We start from the raw sequence: 20,242 nt of genomic DNA on the forward strand, positions 1-20,242 counted from the left end.
CACGAAACAATTCCGTATGTTTTAAGTTTGGACGATGTGCATGTGCAAATATGTGTTAAATACCTTCAGTCAGTTATTGTTTTATGTCATGAAAATAGCTTAACATTTCTGAAACAGTCAGAATCATCTAAGAACATTTGTATTTACGTGCTTTCATTCCAACTTGCTTTTCATATGTTGAAGAAAGACATGGCTCAGACCACTGGGTTCCAATCGAATGGGGGCTTTTGGTTTCTCTGGTACAGAAGGATGCCCTAAGATGGATCAATACTGAAGATACGCTCTCTTGCTTCTCCAAGATCCCTTGGGGTGAGAATAAATTTAAGCCCTTGGCTGTGATGGTTTGGAACTCCCAGGGCTGTATAAATGTCAGCAGTGCTTTCCAGGCACCTACCAGACCCTTTCTTGGTTTGTAAAGCACCAAACCGGTTCCTTCTCCACACTGAATTGCACCTTACTTCTGAACCAGATCCATCTGAAAGCGAAAGAGTCCCTCATTGCATGGTGAGTAAAGCGCTTCAGAGATAAGTACTGTCGTGGTCATTGTGAACCTGACAATGTCCATTCAAGAAAATTACTGCACTAACAACCAGCTTTCCAGGGTAAAGGGACCCACAGGAATGGCTCGCGGCAGTGTCCGGATGTGTGAGATTTGGAGATTAAATTGTAGAAGCCTCTGTTTCATAAGCGATGCATTCTAATTTTCTTTTTGTTTTCTTCTAAGAAACAATTATTGTAGTCATGACTAATTAAAGAATATTTGTTGATTTATGTGTATATTCCGTTTACCTAAGTTAGATTTTGATCGCTTTCTGAGTCCTGAAACCACTGTCTCATGAATATGGTTTGCAAGCATGGATTAGATTTAACTAAATCAGCGTGTTTTGTTTTAAGACACTGAAGCATGGAAAGCATCAAACGCGTTTGCAGATTTGGAGGGTTTTCCTGACCCTCTCCACCTGACCCCGAAAACAGCAGTTTTTTTTCGAGTTTGAGCTCGTGCCTGTTGGTGATGTTTGTTGTCTTTTTTATGAGTTCCGAGATGCCCAAATGAGAATTCGTGGTTTTGAGAGATAAACATTCAAAACCAAACTTCAAGCGCCCAGTTTAAAAAAAAAAAGACGACTCTACATAGGCGAAGAACTGTTCTGCTAGTATCTTTAGACTTATTGATGTGTAACTGCAACCCTCCATTAATGATGCTAGGCAGCCACAGTATTTCTGATCCAACTTCTCTTTAAATCCCTGTAATTTTGCAGATTTTTTTTTTAACATAGAAAATACATACAGCTTTCCCCAGCTAATGCTTCTTCAGACTTCTTAAATTCCAACTTGCAAGTGAAGCCTTTCTTCATATTCCAGAGTTAATATATATATAAAGTGATCTAGATATAGATGTAAATTTGGTTCATACATCTAGATCAGACCTTGATACATTACAGTAACTTTTATATAAATTTTGTTTTCCAATTCTGTCTTATAATAAACTTTTTTCTGTTTAATATTTCTAAATACCCTTTAAGACGGGTATGATTACATATATTTTTACAACAAGGAATATTTCTTTCCAGAAATATTAAATGACCCTCTGGGTCATATAAAGACAAAAATGACAAAGCCAATTTTTAAACCATAATAATTAAGTTTTTCCATAATGCTGCTTTATTTCTCACACGTTTGACTCTAATGCTTAGAATACAGTATCTGACACAAGAAGGGTTCTCACTAAAAATTACCTAATTGGTGCAACGTAGTATAACATAATAACATAACATAGACAGCATAAGTTCAAAGGGGAAGCAGGGGAAATAGAATTTGCCTTCCAGAAGCTGTTGTGAGGATGGATTTAAAGCTAGGTCCTGTCCTTGACCAAAACAAACAAACAAGCAAAAAACCCAAACAAACAAAATGACAATAAAATAAACAAAGCAGAGCTAGTGACGATGTAGGTGCTTATGTGTAAACATAGGTTATTTTTATAACTAGATGTATTATGTGATTCCAACCTGCCGACACCAGGGGCATTTCTCAGTTAAATCAAGATGACACCTCCCCCCCACCCCCTCCCCCGGCTGTGCTCCTGTGCTCCTGGCATTTAGAAGTCCCTATGCTATAGCAGTAACCAGAGCCACAGCAGTGACACCACCAGATCCTTAACCTGCTGATCCACCAGGGAACTCCAAAGTGATAGCTTTTTAAAACCTGTGTAAGAACATGGCTTCTGGTTGGGCTTTGAGGGGAAAAAATACACAAACACACTGAGTATTCATATAGTACTTAGATGTGTACAATTTTTTATATACCATTAAGTACTCGGTTGGTTTATACATAGAAATTCAAGTACTAGGATCCAGGAAGTATGTACTGACTTTACCACTGGCAAATGAAGAGGAGATAAGCATCAACTGCTCCTTAATGTTTTCTTCCCAAAATTTTCCTTCCTTTCTTTCTCCCTCCCTCTGTTTCTCTCCTCCCCTTTTCTTTTCCTCGGCATCATCATCTTTTTCTGCTCCTCTTTCTGTCCCTGCTGCTTCTTTCCTTCATCCAACACATGGCTAGGCTACAATTATTGACCAGGGACATTGGTTTGATAAACTGTAATGCACTTTTTTTGCAGTGCTTTCAAATATGTGAATAATATGTGAGAGACATTTGATAAGCATACGTGTGTGCATAAGCTCATTCATATATAATGGACTTCATACACTGGTTTTAGTAAAACTTATTTATAGTTTCAATTTGGAATCTGTAACATGCAAGTACTCTGAGGTCTCTTTACAGAAATACGCTCATGTCTCCTACCAGTCAGTGTTTTATTTTGAAATCAACGTGGGATTTTATGTAGTAATGTCCACTATTTACTTATGGATACACTTGTTTTGAACTGAGTACTATCAAAGGTTAGAAACAAATGCTGACCAAGGAACTTTCAGCCAGTGTGCTGTGTGCTTTTGCTCTGCCTCATGCAGTTGATCACGATAGCAATATTTAATAGAGTATCATTATTACAAATGTATTAGAAATATAGCTGGGAGTTACTGATATCAACTTGCCTCAACCATTTGTAAGTCATTCACTTATAAATAATTTATCATAATACATATGACGTTTTTTCAAAAAAAAAATCTCATTAGAGAAACAGAGAGGCTTGGAACCTCAAGTATTTGAAGATGAGTTGATGGGGCAGAAATATAATTAAAAAAAATTCAAAACTTTATGGATGCATTAAGCAAGAGAAGCATTAAAAGGTACCAAAGAAGAAAGTTTTATTTGAAAGAATGAACATATGTGTGTGTGGCTGGGTCACCTTGCTGTGCAGTAGAAAATTGACAGAACACTGTAAACCTGCTATGACGGAACAAATTAAATTAAAAAATTATATTTGAACGTATCAGGGACTATTTTCTAGAAGCCGCAGTATTAATTTCGAATCCTTTTTAAGACCGAATAGAAACTCTCTAGGTATGTTAGAAAAAGAGAGGATTAAAACCATCCAGTCAGAGGGCTTGTGTTAAGCAAAGTGACAGAGAGTGAGGACGTGTAAGAGCAGCGCTCCAGGCATCTTCAGAGTTGCGGAAACAGGCATTTCCCTAGCGGCTCAGTGGGTTAGGGATCCTGCACTGTCACTGCTGTGGCGCAGGTTTGATCCCTGTCCTGGAAACTTCTGTACCCTGTGGGCTTGGCTAAGACAAAAAACAAACAAACAAAAGAACAAAAACAGAATTCTTGCAATAAAACACAGAACACAGGGAGGCGTTGACTCTGCGTGATCAGCTTAGAGAAATATGCAGTGTCCAGAGCATAGAAGTTTTGTGCCTCATGATAAGGACGCCAAAGATGTTAAAGCTTATTTTGTTGTTTGTGGGGAACATTTAAAGGAGTATAATATGGTCACGATGACATTTTAGAAAGTCACTATGAAAAATGTATGAGCAGTGCATTTATGGGGAAGTCCTTGAGGGAGAGCTTTCAGAGAGGGACTGACTAGAGTCTGTTTTAAAATAATAGTGACTAAATGAAGATTTAACAGTAAGATTTAATAATAACTGCCTGTAGTTAAACAGCACCTAAAAACACACATATTATAACACATATATAATATATAAATACATATATATATACACAGTCATTATTTTTAGTCATTTCTCATTTGAACCCGAGGGAACATATACACTGCTCTCCTCATCTTACAAAGAGGGCTGTAAGCACAGAGACAGAGCTTAGCTGAAAACACACGCCTGGTGAGAAAAGGGCCAGCCTTTGAACTCAGTCAGCCTGGCCTTCTGACCCTTTGATTTTCATCACTACAGTAGCAACTGTAAGATTGAGAGTGCCCTGGTGGCCTGGCAGGGAAGGACCTGGCATCGTCACTGCTATGGCTCAGGCCACTGCTGTGGTGCAGGTTTGGTCCCTGGCCCGGGAAATTTTGCATGCCATGGACACAGACAAAAAAGAAGAAAAAATTCTGAATAAAACACAAGAAAAAGCTGTCAGTATTGGGAAGGGCTGCACTGACGTTTATGCTCAGGGTTTGTATTTGATTTTCCTGTGAAGCAGCGGGGTAGAGGTATCAGTGGATCTATTGAACTCATGTTCAGAAAAGGCATCTGGATTGCGTGTGAAAATCTGGGCGTTCACGCGGTTTGAGAGTATTAAAATTGCTCAGAAATTTTATGTGAATCAGAACAGAAGCAGCAGAATCGTCAGCCAATGAGAAATACGGAAGGCATGGTTTAAATTTCTAAGGAAAAGGATAATTGTTAGAGTCGGAGTTCTTTTAAATGGAGAAAAAATGAAAGAGACACTGTTGGAAAAAACTGCGTAGAGTTCATTTTTTTCTTCCTGTGTCGTATGTGGACCATTTAGAGAGGATCAAATAAGGGGATGTGTGACGTACAATAGCCTGGTAACCACCTCAGGTAGAATCAGTTTCTGGTGATGGGGACACGGTATTTCACAAACCAGAGTCGCGTGTCCTGTATAAGTGAGTCGAAAGGAAGGGATGAGGAAGCTGCTCTAAAGGGTGTGTTTGAACGGACCACCGTTTGATGAGCTGGAAATCGCGCATACAGTCATGTGATGAGTGCATCAGGGATGATACGGAGCGTTTTCATCTCCCGAGGAGCTGGTTCCTGTCTGTAGCCAGTCTCTTCCTCCTCCCTGTTCACCTCTGAAATCTCCGATGAGCTGTCACTGACGTTGTCTTTTCTAGGCGTTCATATGCCAATGCAGTCACACAGTGTTGGGGTTTTGTACATCTTTTTTTCTCAGAGCAGCAGCGACCCATTCATGCTGTTGCTTCCATCAGTCGTGGTTTCCTTCTTAATTTAAAGTATACGAGTCTTCACAGTTTTGTTATTCGTTCAGTATTGGATTATATTTGGTTTCTTTCCTTTTTTGGCCGTCATGCGTAAAGCTGCTTTGACTAACTGTGCACAAGTCTGTGTGTGGACATGTGTTTTTATTTCTCTTGGGCAAATTCTTAGAAGTTACACCGCTGGTGGGTAACGGTAACTGTCTGGGGTGTGTGTGTGTGTGTGATTTATATGAAGCCACCAAACAGATGTCAAAGAGTCTGTGCCACGTGCATCCCATCCGAATTCCAGCTGTTCCCCGTCCTCACCGACATGTGGTGTTTTCAGTCCTTTTAAGCCATTTCTAGTGCTTTCTTGTACGTCTCATTTACGTTTTCCGAGTAAGTAATGGTGCTGAGCATCTCTTCATGGGCTTACTTGCCATCTGCATATCAAGAGGAGTAATTATGAAGTTATGAATATAAGCTCAACTTTCTGTTTCCCACAGCTCACTTTTACAACTGCGTATCCGCAGTCTTTCTACTTCTCACTTGGTTTTCAAGCCTCCTGACGTGAGATTTCTCCTTTAGAGAGCAGAAAACGGCTTGGATTGCAGTCTTCCCTACATGGTGTCATGTTGGCTTTCAATCACTCTGCTTCTAATTGGCCCACCTTCTCCTTGCTTGGCATTCCTGGTCTGGAGGCTGCCCACATCTGGATCTCCATTCCCTTCTGTCTCCTGTACACCCTGGCCCTGGCGGGCAATGCCCTTCTGCTCATCCTGGTTAGAGCGGAGCAGAACCTCCATGCGCCTCAGTTCTATTTTTTGGCCGTGCTCGCCCTCACTGACCTAGGCCTTTCGTTGTCGACGCTGCCCAGTGTCTTGGCCATCTTCTGGTTTGACGTCCGCCGCATCGGCCTGGATGCCTGCTTAAGCCAAATGTTCTTCATTCACACCCTCTCCTCCGTGGAATCTGGAGTCCTGGTGGCCATGGCTTTTGACCGCTTGGTAGCCGTCTGTGCTCCACTGAACTACACCAGGATCCTAACCCGCCACACTGTGGCCTGGCTTAGCGGAGCTGCTCTCATCCGAGGTGCCACTCTGCTGGCCCCTCTGCCTTTTGTCCTTAGGGCCTTTCCTTTCTGTGGGGCCACTGGTCTCTCCCACTCTTACTGCTACTACCCGGATGTGCTGAACCTGGCCTGTGGGGATGTCTCTGTCAGCAGCGCCTATGGATTGGCGTTTGTACTCTGCACATTTGCTGTGGATGCTGTCTTTATTCTTGCTTCGTACGTGAAGATCTTGGGCACGCTTCTGAAGCTGGGGCCTCCAGGCCGCACCTGGAAGGCACTGCATACCTGTGCGTGTCACCTGTGCACAGTGTGTGTGTTCTACCTGCCCCTCCTCAGCTTGGCCGTGCTGCACTGGTACACCCACCACACGTCCCCAGTCCTCTACTCCACCATGAGCGACGCCTACCTGCTCGTGACACCGCTGCTCAACCCTCTTGTCTACAGTCTCAAATCCCAGCAGATCCAGGCTGCGCTGCGCAAGCGATTTGGGGTGCAACGTGTCGTTGCTGGAGAATGAGATTTTCTCTGTTAGCAGAACAGATAACCGATTGAAAAACGCAGTTCAGGATCGTCTATGTGCCAAAAAATGTGTGAGGCCCTGTGAGTTGCAATATAAAAAATACTCAGGTCTTCCCCCCAAGAAGTGCCTAATCTAACGACAAAGGGAGAGAGAAGCAGCAGACAAATAAGTGATCGTAGCTGCGACCATGGTAATTGTTCAGCGGTGGTTAAGGAGACACGGCTGTCGAAACATAAGGTCAGTGTTCTCGTGTGTAAATTGGATGAAGTCCCCTTGTCCCGCTGCTGGACTGAGTCTGGTCTGTGCTGTGAAAGATCCATGCGGGGCTGATGGTGTGGGGACGACGGGCTGTCACCTGATTCTTAACTGCCTCCGTTGTTTCAGTTAAGGCATTATAAACTGTGTAATTGATGCTAAATTTATGACTCTGTGTTTCATATTTCTGACTATTTCTTACTGTTGGAATACTGGTTCCTATCTGATTATGCTGGTTTTTAACAAGAAATAAAGGAGCCGTCTGAAAAGAAATAGGATATAAGAATCTGAGAAACGAATATTCCTACTCATCTTGCTACCATTGCTTTTACCATTCCAACTGAGGTTATATCTGGATTTCTGGAACAAGCCTGCATGTCCTTTCCCTAACTTTCCAAGCGCAAAAAGGAATTTGTTTATTCTCTCCAGGGGTCCACTCTTGAAGTTAGACCTGTAAACAAATGACTACTTGTCCTGCTGGGTCAGCACAGGAGACCCCAGTGAAAGGGAGCCTTAAATGCCGAGAACAATGAACAGACGTGTGGTAGCTTTAGCGAGAATTTCGTACTACGTTAAGAAAGTTTTCATGAATTCCTAAACGCTAGCTCAAGTAACCAATCTGAAGATATTTTTAATGTTGTTTGGCATACTTAGTAGGCATCGGCGTCATCCAGAAGGCATAACTATAATTTCGTATCGTTTGCATTCCACGACTGGAATCTACAGCAGACCATGCAACCAAATGTAATTAGTGAATTGAGGACTTGGTTTGCATTGCTATTTGAATTCAGAGGAAAGTAAGTCAGCAAAGGCCGGGTTTATTAGGAACTTCTGCCTGTAAGACTGAAAAGGTCATGAAAAAAAAAGACTGTGAAAGTTTAAAATCGATCTCAAAGACATTGACTTAGCTATCCTCTGTAAGGTATTATCAGAATAGAAGGAGTTTTAAAAAAGAAAAAAAATATATATATGGTCTTTGCTTACTGATAGCTCCTTGAGAAATATAATGAATAACCTCACGATATAAAATTCTGTCTTAGTGGAGAATGCGATTCTGCTTCTTAAGATGTTTCTCTACCTTTTAAGACCCAAATTACTATTTTAATTGAGTCTTTCCAGTCAAAAGCTCTTAACTCTGACACCTTAAGCACGACTGTAGGGAAGTGGAGTCCATTTCTCAGTGGCGGTTCTATTGTTTGAGCAAAGGAGACGCGTTTCCTTTGAGCACCTCCTTAGCTCACTCTGTCGCCTGGTTGAGACCAGTAATGTCAATATTCTAATAAATCCTTCCCTGGATCCTTTAGCTGGAGACCTGAGCCTGAAGAAAACGTTCCCCTTCGCATGTTCTCCTAGAGCTGGGGCGAAGGAGTCTCCTTTCTCTGTGGAGCACGGCAAGGACCCCCCTCGTCTCATCACCTCCTCTAGTTCCGTGGGAGTTGGAGCCACGTTAGGAAAAAGTGGGCACGAAACAAGATCAACACAGAGAAGAGTAGTTGCTTCAGGAAGAAAAAGGACCATGGCAGCCCTGCTTGCTGAAGCTTGGGTTCCTGAGATCCTTCCGTTGAATCTGTGGCCTGTTGTTTTGGTTTCCATCACATTTCTTATAAATTAAATAATGAAGCCACTTAATGGCATGTTTTACTCGGAAGTAGAACGGACCCTTTATTTACGTGCATTAAGTATCCCAGACTTATTCCTGTCTTTTCATCTACACCAGGTAGTAATTACCAAAATGATGGCACTTTGTCGATTCATCTGACCGCTAATGTGCGGCATATTGAAGATGCAAAAATGGGTGTGGGCTGAGTGACATGAGGAGGCGCATAGGGACGAGTAAGGAACACAGGACAGAGGTGATACATGACCGTTATCTCAGCAAAGTTTCATCAATTAATGCACACACAGCTTGATGTAAAAATGAATGGAGGAGTTCCCGTTATGGCACCACAGAAGTGAATCTGACTACTATCCATGAGGATGCAGGTTCGATCCCTGGCCTTGCTCAGTGGGTTAAGGATCCGGCGTTGCCTTGAGCTGTGGTGTAGGCTGCAGGTGGGGCTCAGATCCCGCGTTGCTGTGGCTGTGGCCTAGGCCAGCAGCTGTACCTCTGATTCGACCCCTAGCAGGGGAACCTCCTTATGCTGCATTGTGGCCCAAAAAGCCAAAATAAATAAATAAATAAATAAATAAATAAATGGAATAATAATGTACGACTTGGCTACTTTTGAAACACCATTAGCATGTATAAATAATTTGATGCCTTTCCTTGATCTGCAGGGACAATATTGAGCAGATAAATTTGATATATGGTATTTATAGAACCTAGTCTGAACCCTTGTAAACGTTTACAAATACACGATTTTATATTTAAAAATATAAAACCTTTATTAAAAGGGAACTCTTCATATGCCTTTGAACTGAAGAACAACCACATTATTCTCTGGTCACCTTTGCTGTTACTGTCTGATTAACAAAGAATTTCTTCTTTCATATGTGTCTTTACATCCTGGCTTGGCCCTTGTCCCCTGTCATATGTCTGGATGGTAATGTATTGGTTAATATTTATCGAGCGTATACCAGACATTTTGTAAATGTCTTCGATGAGTTATGGGTAACATAGCACATTTCTTCCTGCAATGTCCTTAGAAAGTAGATACCATTATTACTCCTTTTCACAGATGGGAAGATTGAGGCACATTGAGTCATTATATTCCCTGGATACATAGCAAATAAATTACAGAGTCCTGCTTTTAGTTTAATCCATACATGCTTATCATCAAATAAATGTGAAATCCAATTTGATATAACGAGAAATTAAATATGCATTACATAGAGGGCAAAGTTTAGGTACAGTGCTTTGTTATATTTTTGCTTTAATCTCTCACAGTATTTCTGTGTCAGAGGAAGTTTAGGTTATGGTGGTTTCAGAGAAAGAATCATTAAATAAAAACAAATTTAAATAAGGGATGTAAAAACAAAACTTCTTTTCTCTTGTTTGGAATATTTCTCTATCTCAATATCTCAAACTCATCAAAGACAATAAACATCTGTGTAATAATATAAATAACTTATTTTCAAATTTGTTTTCCTGAATCATAGGTGATTTGCAGTGTTGTGTTAATATCTGCTATACAGAAGAATGCTGCAGACATATATGAACATGTGTGTGCACACATATGCACACACACACACACACACACACACACACACATCCTTCTTTATATTCTTCTCCATTGTGGTTTATCACACGGTGTGGAATACAGTCCCCTGCTCTGCAGTAGGACCTTGTGGCTCATCCATTCCGTGCGTAACAGTTCGCATCTGCTGATCCCAAGCTCCCAATCCAGCCTCCCACTCCCTCCCCCTTGGCAACCACACGTCTGTTCTCTCAAGTCTGTTTCTGCTTTGTAGATAAATGTATTTGTGTCCTATTTTAGATTCCATATGTAAGTGATAGCCTATGGTGTTTGTCTTTCTCTTTCCGACTTCACTTAGTATGGTCATCTCTGTGTCCATCCATGCTACTGCAATGGCATTGTTTCCTCTTTTCTTGGCTGAGTAATATTCCTGTTTGTGTTCATGTGTGTGTATCACACATCTTGTTAATCTGTTCATCTGTTGACAGACATTTAGGTTGTTTCCGTGTCTTGGCTGTTACGCTGCTATGAACATAGGGGTGTTTTGTGTCTTTTTTCATTGTAGTTTTGTTCAGATAAATGTATTACTTTTAACCAACTTTGAGTCATATAGCTAAATATGAGGGGTTCTCATATAGAAAATATTTGTGGAGCTATTTGGATTGAAACGAGGCTCATAGGTAAGTGATGTGAACTCTGGAGATGAGAAACAGAAGTGAAAGTGGGAGAACCTTTAGAAATATATTTCCTGATCTAAATTTACAACGAAAAGCGGAATCTCATATTTCCATAAGGATTGTAGTAAAACCATCCTCAGCTGTCCCAAAAGGAGTAGTTCAACACCCAGAAAATAATCTCTTCCTCCTTCTTTTTTCAATATTCTTGGTGTGTCACTGGGTGTGGGATCTGTTCCATGCACTGTAAAACACTTCATCACGCCTGAACGGCTTGCCTGGTATTTCACATATAAAAAACAATAAATTACACCTGAAAACGTTCTACCTTTGAATGATTGTATTCTTTGGAGAAGCTCTTTTTTTTACTTCATTGCTCTAGTTTTTTTTATTAATACAAATGCTGTCTAAGAAGAGCATGAGATTTGACCGAGGCAAACCTGCATTTAATTTTTAGCTGGATTTCTTACTATAAGTGCGGGTGAAACTTCAAGACTCTAGTGTCAGTGGAAAAGTAAGAATACCAGAAATCATCGTGGTTTCAAAAGAACTGGCACATCAGAAACGTGTTTTAAACTTGAGACGTTCTGTGGCAGCTCATACGAAAGGCTAATTTCCCCCATGCAGGTCTCCCTTCCTATACGAAACAGTTATCAAGGATGCAGGGTTGTATGTTGCTTTATGTGCCTATGTTTGACTCAGATTTAATTTAAAAAAAGCTGTAATTGCAATGTATACATGTAAGGATAACCTGACCCCCTTGCTGTACAGTGGGAAAATAAAAAAAAAATTTTAAAAAAAAAAGGTCTTGGAGATAATTTATGATAAATTGCTCTATCTTTCCACCTCCATGGATTTTGTGCTAATTTTCAGGAGATAATAAATTCTTAAGAAGTGTGTTCCCTCAACAGCAAAACAAACAAACAAAACAGACCCTACAGCTCTCACAAAAATTCATGCATTTAACAAGTGGAAACCTCAACAACACACTGTATTTCTGTGACGTGTTTGCGTCTCTCAGAGCCGTCTCAGCGTGGGTTGCAGCACCGCTAGGGCCACTGTTAATTCCCCAGGCCTGTCTAAGAAGTACCCTCTTCCCGTAAGTCTGTTGATCCAGTCAGTGGGTCTTAATGAAAGAATCAAGGGCCCAGAAGGCCACAGATACTCTTCTGGATTCCCCGCTCCTCTTGGGATTTAGTTCTCCTGGGACAGGGAAAAACTGAAGAACCAGCCTCGGAGGCAGCACCAGGGACCTTGGTCAAGGGCAGACAGCCTCGCTTGCGGGACATCTGTGGGTCTGCAGCTGCGGAACAGAGGACCTAGTGAGCACCTGGCCTTCCGTGTGGGACGGCGTGAGGGGCTGTTGAGTTCTGCAAGGGTCCGGGGAGCCCCAGATGGCAGAGCAGGTCCCCTCTGGTCCAGGGACAGGGACTTCGTGATTATTTTCCTGCAATGTATGCCCATGTTACAGCACCTGCCCCCGGCCATGACTTAAGCAGATGCAAGGCTGGGGATGGAGGCACGTCCCGTGCCTGTGAAACAGTGTTTGTTATCAACGGGATAACAGGTTAATGAACGGTCCGTTGAAGGGTCATTTATGTTCTACTTCACAGGTTTCTGTGTGGTTTTCTTTATCCACTTTCAGCTTGCCAGTTAAAATTCTCTTTGGAACAATTTAGTGCAGAAGGGCTTTGCCCCCTGTCATCCAGAAGAGAAAAGAAGTTGAGACACAAGGCTAGGTGTAGTGAGCGTGGAAGCCAGTTTCATGGGATGGTGAGAGCTAGCATCTCAGGAGACTCTGATGGTAGTTTTCATTTATATCAAGGGGTTTGGGGGGCAGTGTGCTTGTCTATCTCGTTGAAACAGGATAGAATTGGGGGGAGTAAAGAAAATGGAAATGATAAAATATGAATCACAAGCTAAGGGCAGACAGAGATACAAACAACTGGGGAGAAGGAGGGAAAAAAATTCAAAGGAGAGCATTTAGTGCCGTTTCCTGCTTGGTAAGTAACAAACCCACGAGCCCTGTTGGATCGCACGTGTCTGACAGGGCTCTGATTATCTCCGAGCGTGATGGGCTTTTCAGATCAGCTGGCTCACTGCGGCATCTCCTGCACACAGTGGGTGTGTGTGATCCCACGGCTGTGCGTGATGCTTTGATGGATGTAAGCAGTGCATATGAGGGAGAAAGGGAAGTGACGGGAAGTATAATAGAAACTCTTGGGGTTCTGGATGTTTCTTAGAACACAGCTGGATGGCTGACGGTGGGAAAGGAAGCCCCGTTGTGGACTTTGAGGACCGTGCCATCTCTGCTTGTTTTATGAACGTGGTTGAGTTGATACCTAAGCTGGTTTTCAGAATCGGCTCATTTCTGTGTCTCTGTGGACTGTGTTTTGATGTGTTCGTTGACATGCATTTAAAACGTGGAATGCTCAGTACCTCTGCAAGGAACGGGAATGGCAGAGGCACAGGAAACAGATTTAAATGGGGAATCCTGAGTGCAGACCTGTAGTGAGAGAGGAAGCTGCCAGTATCTCTTCCGCTTCAGTCACTCTTTCCCTTCTGTTCAGCACCCGTCTTCCTGAGGGTCGCTTCCCACTGCTCTTCTCCGCTGTGACGCATCCAGCACTTTCCCTCTGGGATCAGACACCGTCCTCTCGAACTTCCCCAAGTTGTAGGAGATGCTAACGAAGACCTGACATTTTCACTGGACGTCCTACTCTCGACGCAGCAACTTGGAAGTAGAACCGAATAAAAAGTAATAATACGAAGAACAACACTGCACATAGTAATAATAATAACGGTAGCATTGGAAACAAGCCGCGGGCTGTGAACACGTAGCAGGAAAACCGGAATATAATGGCATCAAGGAAATCAAAGACCTAAGTTTAGAGAAGGAATTGCTCACAAATGGGGACTGAAGCAGTGTCTTAGAAGCATGGAGTGTTCGAGCAAGACCAGCTGAGTTTGAACCTCTGCTTGGTTAGACACTAGCTGTGACCCTGGACAAGCTCTGCAGCCTGCTTATGCCGTAGATGCCTAACGTGTGAACAGAGACCCTTACAGCAGCCGTTTGGTTGGGTCATTATTGTTAGAAGTAAACGGTATTTTGTGAGCATCAGATTACATAAAGTAGTTGACACAGGGTATGAACTCAGATTAATTTAACAGTATAAATAAAGCAGGGGCTTGGTGGTGGTCTTCGTATTAAAAAGCCGACGTGATTGAAGGCGACTGCTGTGATCACACAGACTGTGGGTTAAGACACAACTAAGGGAGGGACTTAATGCCCAGAGCTCCTCTCTTTTTCATTCTATCTTTTTTCCATCCAGTAAAATGACTTAAATTACAACCGAACTGAAATATACAGCCTGATTTTTTTTGTTTTTTCATTGGAAGGGCTTTGAGCCCCAGGTCCATTTTTGTAGATTTTGTATCTCGAAGAGAAGGTAAGTGTGAGCTAATTTCACTCCAGCCTAGAATGGACAGAGAGTTCAGAGGGAGGAAACGCCTGTGCCAAGGTCCCTGCAGGCTGGTGGCGTAGCTGAGGCTGCTGCTCAGGTAGAGCCTCGTGCCTGGTCCAGGTCTCTTCCTAGGGCACCGAGCAGGTCAGAGTCGTTCAGCCAGATTTACTTCCTCAGTAGTGCCATCGACACTTCCTACAGGAATGCTTCCAGAATAATTGCGCTAACTTCCTCTGAGTCCTGCACCTCCTGTTTTACCTTTTTATATTGGTTAATGGTATCACTATTTATTCCAGACATGATGTCTGAAAATATTTTATCTCTCATTTATTCCTCATATAAGCTATCTCCTGGAAGTCTCTATTCATTGTTTGTTGTTGTTTTTTAAACACCCTTCTTCTCTATGCCCTGTTGTACTGTCAAGGCCACATTCCTAGTTGCTTTGGCCCATTGCAAAAGCTTCCTAGAGCAATTCCAGATAGCTATATTCCTTCATTTCAATCAGTTTTGCTGCATTTTAAACCATATCTACTTAGCAAAAAATGTATTATGCTAGATCCTAAAGAAATAGCCATCATGGGAATTAAGATGTATTGGTGAAGAATATTACAAAATATGTAATCAGGCATTGTATCGCTGTGCTATTGGGAAATAGCAGGTAAAAATAGTAAACATACTGTCCACCATCACAGACTTCCCTGAAAAGATAAGTCTTAAATTTTGATCATATTGACGTCTTCTTAAAACATTGGTAAAATGTCATAGGCTCCGTAAATACTATTGAATAATAAATCAGTTCTTCATAGAGCAAATTAACCCCAAAGTCTTTAACGTCTAAAGCTCTTTTTTACATTGACTTTTATTGAAGTGGAGTTGACTTATAGTGTTGTATTTCAGGTGTACAGCGAAGTGAATTAGTCTTCAAGGCACCATCTACTTGCTCGGTCCTGTCTCTCGCGTCTCTAAGCCCTCAATACGCTAGATGACTTGCATTTTACAGTGATTTACTTCTTTATTTTAGCTTTTGGCCTTTCTTGCTTGTTCTTTCCAAAGTTAGCCTCTTGAAAGGATAGTGTTTTTTGAAAGATAGCTCTAATGGCCACACGTCCACGGATCTTCGCACTGTCCCTCGGTTCAGTGTCACGCATCGTCTGTGTTACACACGTGGGATCGAGTGTCTGCCATCACTTCATCCGGATCTGCTCTGAGGGGTGGTTGTTTGTGTCCCTGTTTCATGATCCTCCCAAGAGTAGGAGACCCTTGAAATAGCGGGTATTTATAGTTTATATTTGGTTCCTTCTTTATCATAGTGTTATCAACAGAGTGACCTTAAAGAAATGTTCACCAGCTGATTGAATTCTTGCATGTTTAATTCTTGAGTGTTTCAAACTCATTTTTTGTTACTTTGTTATCTATGAGCTGCCTTTTTCTCTTCTCTGGAAATAATATTCAAATTGGAGCAAAAAATGAAGGAAAAAAAGGGAAGGGGCACATATTTGAACACAAGCTGGAAGGAATAAATGAGAAGAGAAAAAAGGAGCAATGCAGGCCAGAGGGAGTAGGAGGAAGGGTGTCTTGGGTGGGGACGATGAGTGGGCACCGCCGGCCACGTCAGAGCCATGTTTTGTGAGTCCTTGGTTTGCAGGGCATCTGTTTAACGGAAGCACGTGCATCCTGGGACCATGCAAAGAGAGAACATGGTTTGGACATGCGCAGTATCAGGTTGGTCATGCGGTGTGCAGAGTAGGGACTGCCTGGACTCCTGTTTCTCTTTCTAAGTCCTTTTCATTTGATGATGAACGTTTTCATATTAAATCAGAGGCATCATGGGTGCTACTGATTTAGCGGTATCCAAAAAAGCGGTATCCCCAAAAAGCCACCCAGTCTTCTGAACAGTTTGTTTCGGGAGCTCCAGGAAAGAGTGTTGTTAGTCACCAGAAAGGACCCGTCGGACGAAAAGTGTAAGAGGTGTGAGATCATGAAAAGTTTTCTCGTGTGATGCTGTCAGGACGGGTGGTGCATTGACCGTGGTGCTGGACCAAAGCCCAGACCCACTGAGTGTTTGCTGCTGCTATTGTTTTACCATTATCGTTACCTGAGGCACGAGCTCTAACAGTCGTGGTAACATTCATGTCAGTAAAGCCTGTGTGGCTCGTCACCTTTGAAGCGTTGCTGGTTACTGTGCTTTCTTAAGGCACCACTGCGATGCCAAGGGTCACACTCCATCCGGTGAAATAACCTGATTCTCTGTAATTCACACCCTCTCTCTCTCTCTCTCTCCTTTTCCGTCTCCCTCTCCCTCTCCCTCCCTGTCTTCCCCCTCCCCAGGGCTCAGTATCAGAGGACCAAGTAAAGGATGACAGCCTCTTCCAACGACACCAGCCTTAGAGACATCTGGTATACCATGACTGGGATCCCGGGACTGGAAGAGGCACACACCTGGATCTCTATCCCCATCTGTTCCATGTACATAGTTGCTGTCGTAGGCAACGCCCTCCTGTTATTCCTGGTCTCCACTGAGCGCCGTCTTCATGAACCCATGTACCTTTTCCTCTCCATGTTGGCTCTGGCAGATATCTTTCTCTCCACAGCCACCACACCAAAGACGCTAGCTATCTTCTGGTTCCAAGACGGGGGTATTTCTTTTGGTAGCTGTGTGTGCCAGATGTTTTTCCTCCACTTCATCTTTGTGGCAGAATCTGCCATCCTGCTGGCCATGGCGTTTGACCGCTATGTAGCCATCTGTCATCCACTAAGATATGCTGCCATTCTAACACCCTCAGTCATTGGAAAAGTAGGCATTGCTATTGTAACTAGGAGCTTCCTCATCTGCTTCCCCTTGGTTTTTCTGGTTTATCGGCTTACTTACTGTGGGAGAAGGGTTATTCGTCACTCATATTGTGAACACATGGGCATTGCCAGGCTCGCCTGTGACAGCATCAAAGTCAACATCTACTATGGGGTGATTGTGGCTCTGTTTTCCATATGCCTGGATGTGGTGCTTATCATCATCTCGTATGCCCTCATCCTCCGTGCCGTGTTTAGAATTCCTTCGCAAGATGCCCGGCTCAAGGCTCTGAGTACTTGTGGCTCTCATGTGTGTGTTATCCTACTGTTCTACACCCCGGCCTTTCTTTCAGTCCTCGCTCACCGATTTGGGGGCCACAGTATTCCACTTCATGTACATATCCTCCTTGCCAATCTTTATGTGGTGATACCACCAGCTCTCAACCCCGTCATTTATGGAGCTAAGACCAAGCAAATTCAGGAGAAATTGACCCGTGTCTTCTCTTTGACCAATAAATGTTGCTGATGTAGACTAAACGGCTTAGTTCTTCACTTTTGTATACAACTCCACTAATTGAAGAAAACCTAAAATGTCACTGGGCATCTTACATCATGCTGGCATTAAGAGATCAGTAACAGTAAAATTTGGGTAAATGAGATCATGTTGAGAAATGTAGCAATAAAACCCAGTTTGCACACGGGCAGTGTTACGTTGAGGTTGGGAATTGATTTAAATGTGGTACAGTGGGAAAAGCTTAACTTATGCCAAAAACGTATTAACCTTTTTTAATAAGTAGAAGTTACAAAAATTGGAATGGAGTAGTTGAAACCAGTTAGCCATTTATAACATAAAATGCTTTCCTTTTGAAAATTGTTTTTCTTTTCTTTCACTAGAGTCCTACGGTCATTAAGTGCTTCTGTTAGTGGGCACCAGCTAGAAGAAGGACAGAGAGGAAGGAGGTAGGGTGCGGAGGTTTCCTGTAGATGGAAAAGAGGAGGAGTGAACCTCCCTCCGCGTGAGATGGGGAAGAGAAATACCGATGAGCAGGAGACCTGGAGGATCTCATCTTCAAGACCTCAGCGTCAGGCGCACACTCTCTGGCGCTCATGCCAAGTGTCAGGGCGCAGGAGATAGAAACCCAGTGTGTTCTGACGGGGAAGCTAAAAGCAGAAGAATGTTAGCAACCTGTCTCCTGCTTAAAATCTCCCGAGAGAGATTTCCTTGCAAGCTACCTCATGCCATCATCAGAGAGCAGCTTTAGCGTAAAAATGATCATGTGACATATTTAGTGAGAAAACCGGTTTCCTTCTTTTTTACAGCGTTGTGGGGAACACAGCAATCCTGGTGAATGTTGACTAGTGAAGTGGCCAAGGGAATTCCTTTGGGTAGGAAAAAAGTTATTCTGTAGCCAAAGAGCACAATAAAACAACCATCAGAGTTAGGGAAGTAAGAGAAAATGGGTCAGCTGTCAGGGCTTGTGGACTAAGAGCCATCATTGTGGATGGGACACTAGGTAGACACGAGAGAAAAATCAGTCAAAATGGAGCAGAGAGTGCAGGAAGGAGGAGGCATCTCTTTCAGAGTGAGAAGGTAAGATAAGTGTCATCCACTTAAGAGTTTGCTGAGTATTACAGGCTTAGACCAGAGATGCATCCAGTTCTTGAATCAAGGGCCATGCCAGCTTCCCCTTTAATGAAGGTAACAGGGGACTTGGATGGGTGTGCAAGAGGAGGGGGAGGGAGTGGCAGAAATTGCCTAACGGAGAATGTCAGTTTCCAATTGATAGGAAAAAAAAATCGTAAATAGATTAGGTTATATTATAGCAATACACCTTTAAAACTCAAAAACTTTAATTGACTGTTTAAGTGGGAGATTAGAGTTTTAGAAAACCCCAGTCCATTTTTCAGTTGGTTTTTTTTTTTTTTTTTTTTTTTTGCTGTTGAGTTGAGTTGTATGAGTTCTTTGTATATTTTGGAGATAAAGCCCTAGTTGGTTGTATCATTTGAAACTATTTTCTCCCATTCTGTAGATTGTCTTTTGTATGACAAAAGTTTGTATGGTTGTATGTTTGTATGTTTGTATGGTTGATGTCAGAGAATGTTTTGCCTATGTTCTAGGAGTTTGATGGTGTCTTGTCTTATGCTTAAGTCTTTAAGCCATTTGGAGTTTATTTTGCGCGTGGTGTGAGGGTGTTTTCCAGTTTCACTGATTTACATGCAACTGCCCAGTTTTCCCAGCACCACCTGCTGAAGAGACTGTCTTCTCCCCATTTTATATTCTTGCCTCCTTTGTTGAAGATTAATTGACCATAGGTGTCGGGGTTTATTTCTGAGTTCCTACTCGGTTCCATTGGTCTGTATGTCTGTTTTTATGCCAGTATCACACTGTCGTGATTACCGTAGCTTTGTAATATTGTCTGAGGTCTGGGAGAGTTATCCCTCTTGCTTGGTTTTTGTTCCTCAGGATTTGTTTGGCAATTCTGGCTCTTTTATGATTCCATATAAATTTTAGGACTGTTTGCCCTAGTTTTGAGAAAAATGTCATGGGTAATTTGATAGGGATTGCATTGAATCTGCAGATTGTTCTGGGTAGTAAGGCCATTTTAATGATATTAATTCTTTCAATCCAGGAGCATGGGATAGCTTTCCATTTCTTTGAATCCTCTTTAATTTCCTTGATGAATGTTTTATAATGCTTAGCATATAAGTCTTTCACCTTCTTGGTCAAGTTTATTCCTAGGTATTTAATTTTTTTTGTGGGGGGTGCAATTTTTAAAAGGTATTGCAGTTCTTTATTCCTTTTTCTAAAATTTCATTGTTCCAGATACAGAAATGCAACTGATTTCTGAACGTTAATCTTATACCCTCTACTTTGTTGAATTCATCCATCAGTTCAAGAAGTGTTTGTGTGGAGTCCTTAGGGTTTTCTATATTAGTGTCATGTCATCTGCATAGAGTGACAAAGACCTGAATAGACATTTCTCCAAAGAAGACATATGAATGGCCAACAGGCACATGAAAAAATGCTCACCATCAC

At 42.3% G+C, this 20,242-nt stretch overlaps 2 protein-coding genes across 2 annotated transcripts in view; both read left to right on the forward strand.

Moving 5' to 3' along the window:
- Positions 1–9,334, forward strand: part of LOC110258217 (olfactory receptor 51G2-like) — a 96,972-nt gene extending 87,638 nt beyond the window's left edge. The window contains exon 2 of the mRNA XM_084974989.1: positions 5,885–9,334. Coding sequence (XP_084831115.1) covers positions 5,929–6,885 — 957 coding nt within the window. The 5' untranslated portion in view covers positions 5,885–5,928 and the 3' untranslated portion in view covers positions 6,886–9,334. The remainder of the gene's footprint in view (positions 1–5,884) is intronic.
- A 7,418-nt stretch (positions 9,335–16,752) lies between these two features.
- LOC100517595 (olfactory receptor 52Z1P-like) lies at positions 16,753–17,731 on the forward strand. Its single transcript, XM_003129519.3, has one exon. It carries the CDS (start codon positions 16,775–16,777, stop codon positions 17,729–17,731), a length of 957 nt encoding a protein of 318 aa, XP_003129567.3. The 5' UTR covers positions 16,753–16,774.
- Positions 17,732–20,242: the final 2,511 nt, after the last annotated feature.

Source organism: Sus scrofa, chromosome 9 (assembly GCF_054392235.1).
Source record: "Sus scrofa isolate SSC_HxYL_T2T_F1_AM1 chromosome 9, Sscrofa_HxYL_maternal_Yorkshire_Landrace_v2.0, whole genome shotgun sequence".
Taxonomy (NCBI): domain Eukaryota; kingdom Metazoa; phylum Chordata; class Mammalia; order Artiodactyla; family Suidae; genus Sus; species Sus scrofa.

Excerpts from the sequence above, each read along its gene's own strand:
- LOC100517595 (XM_003129519.3), top strand. The coding sequence starts at position 16,775 with ATGACAGCCTCTTCCAACGACACCAGCCTTAGAGACATCTGGTATACC.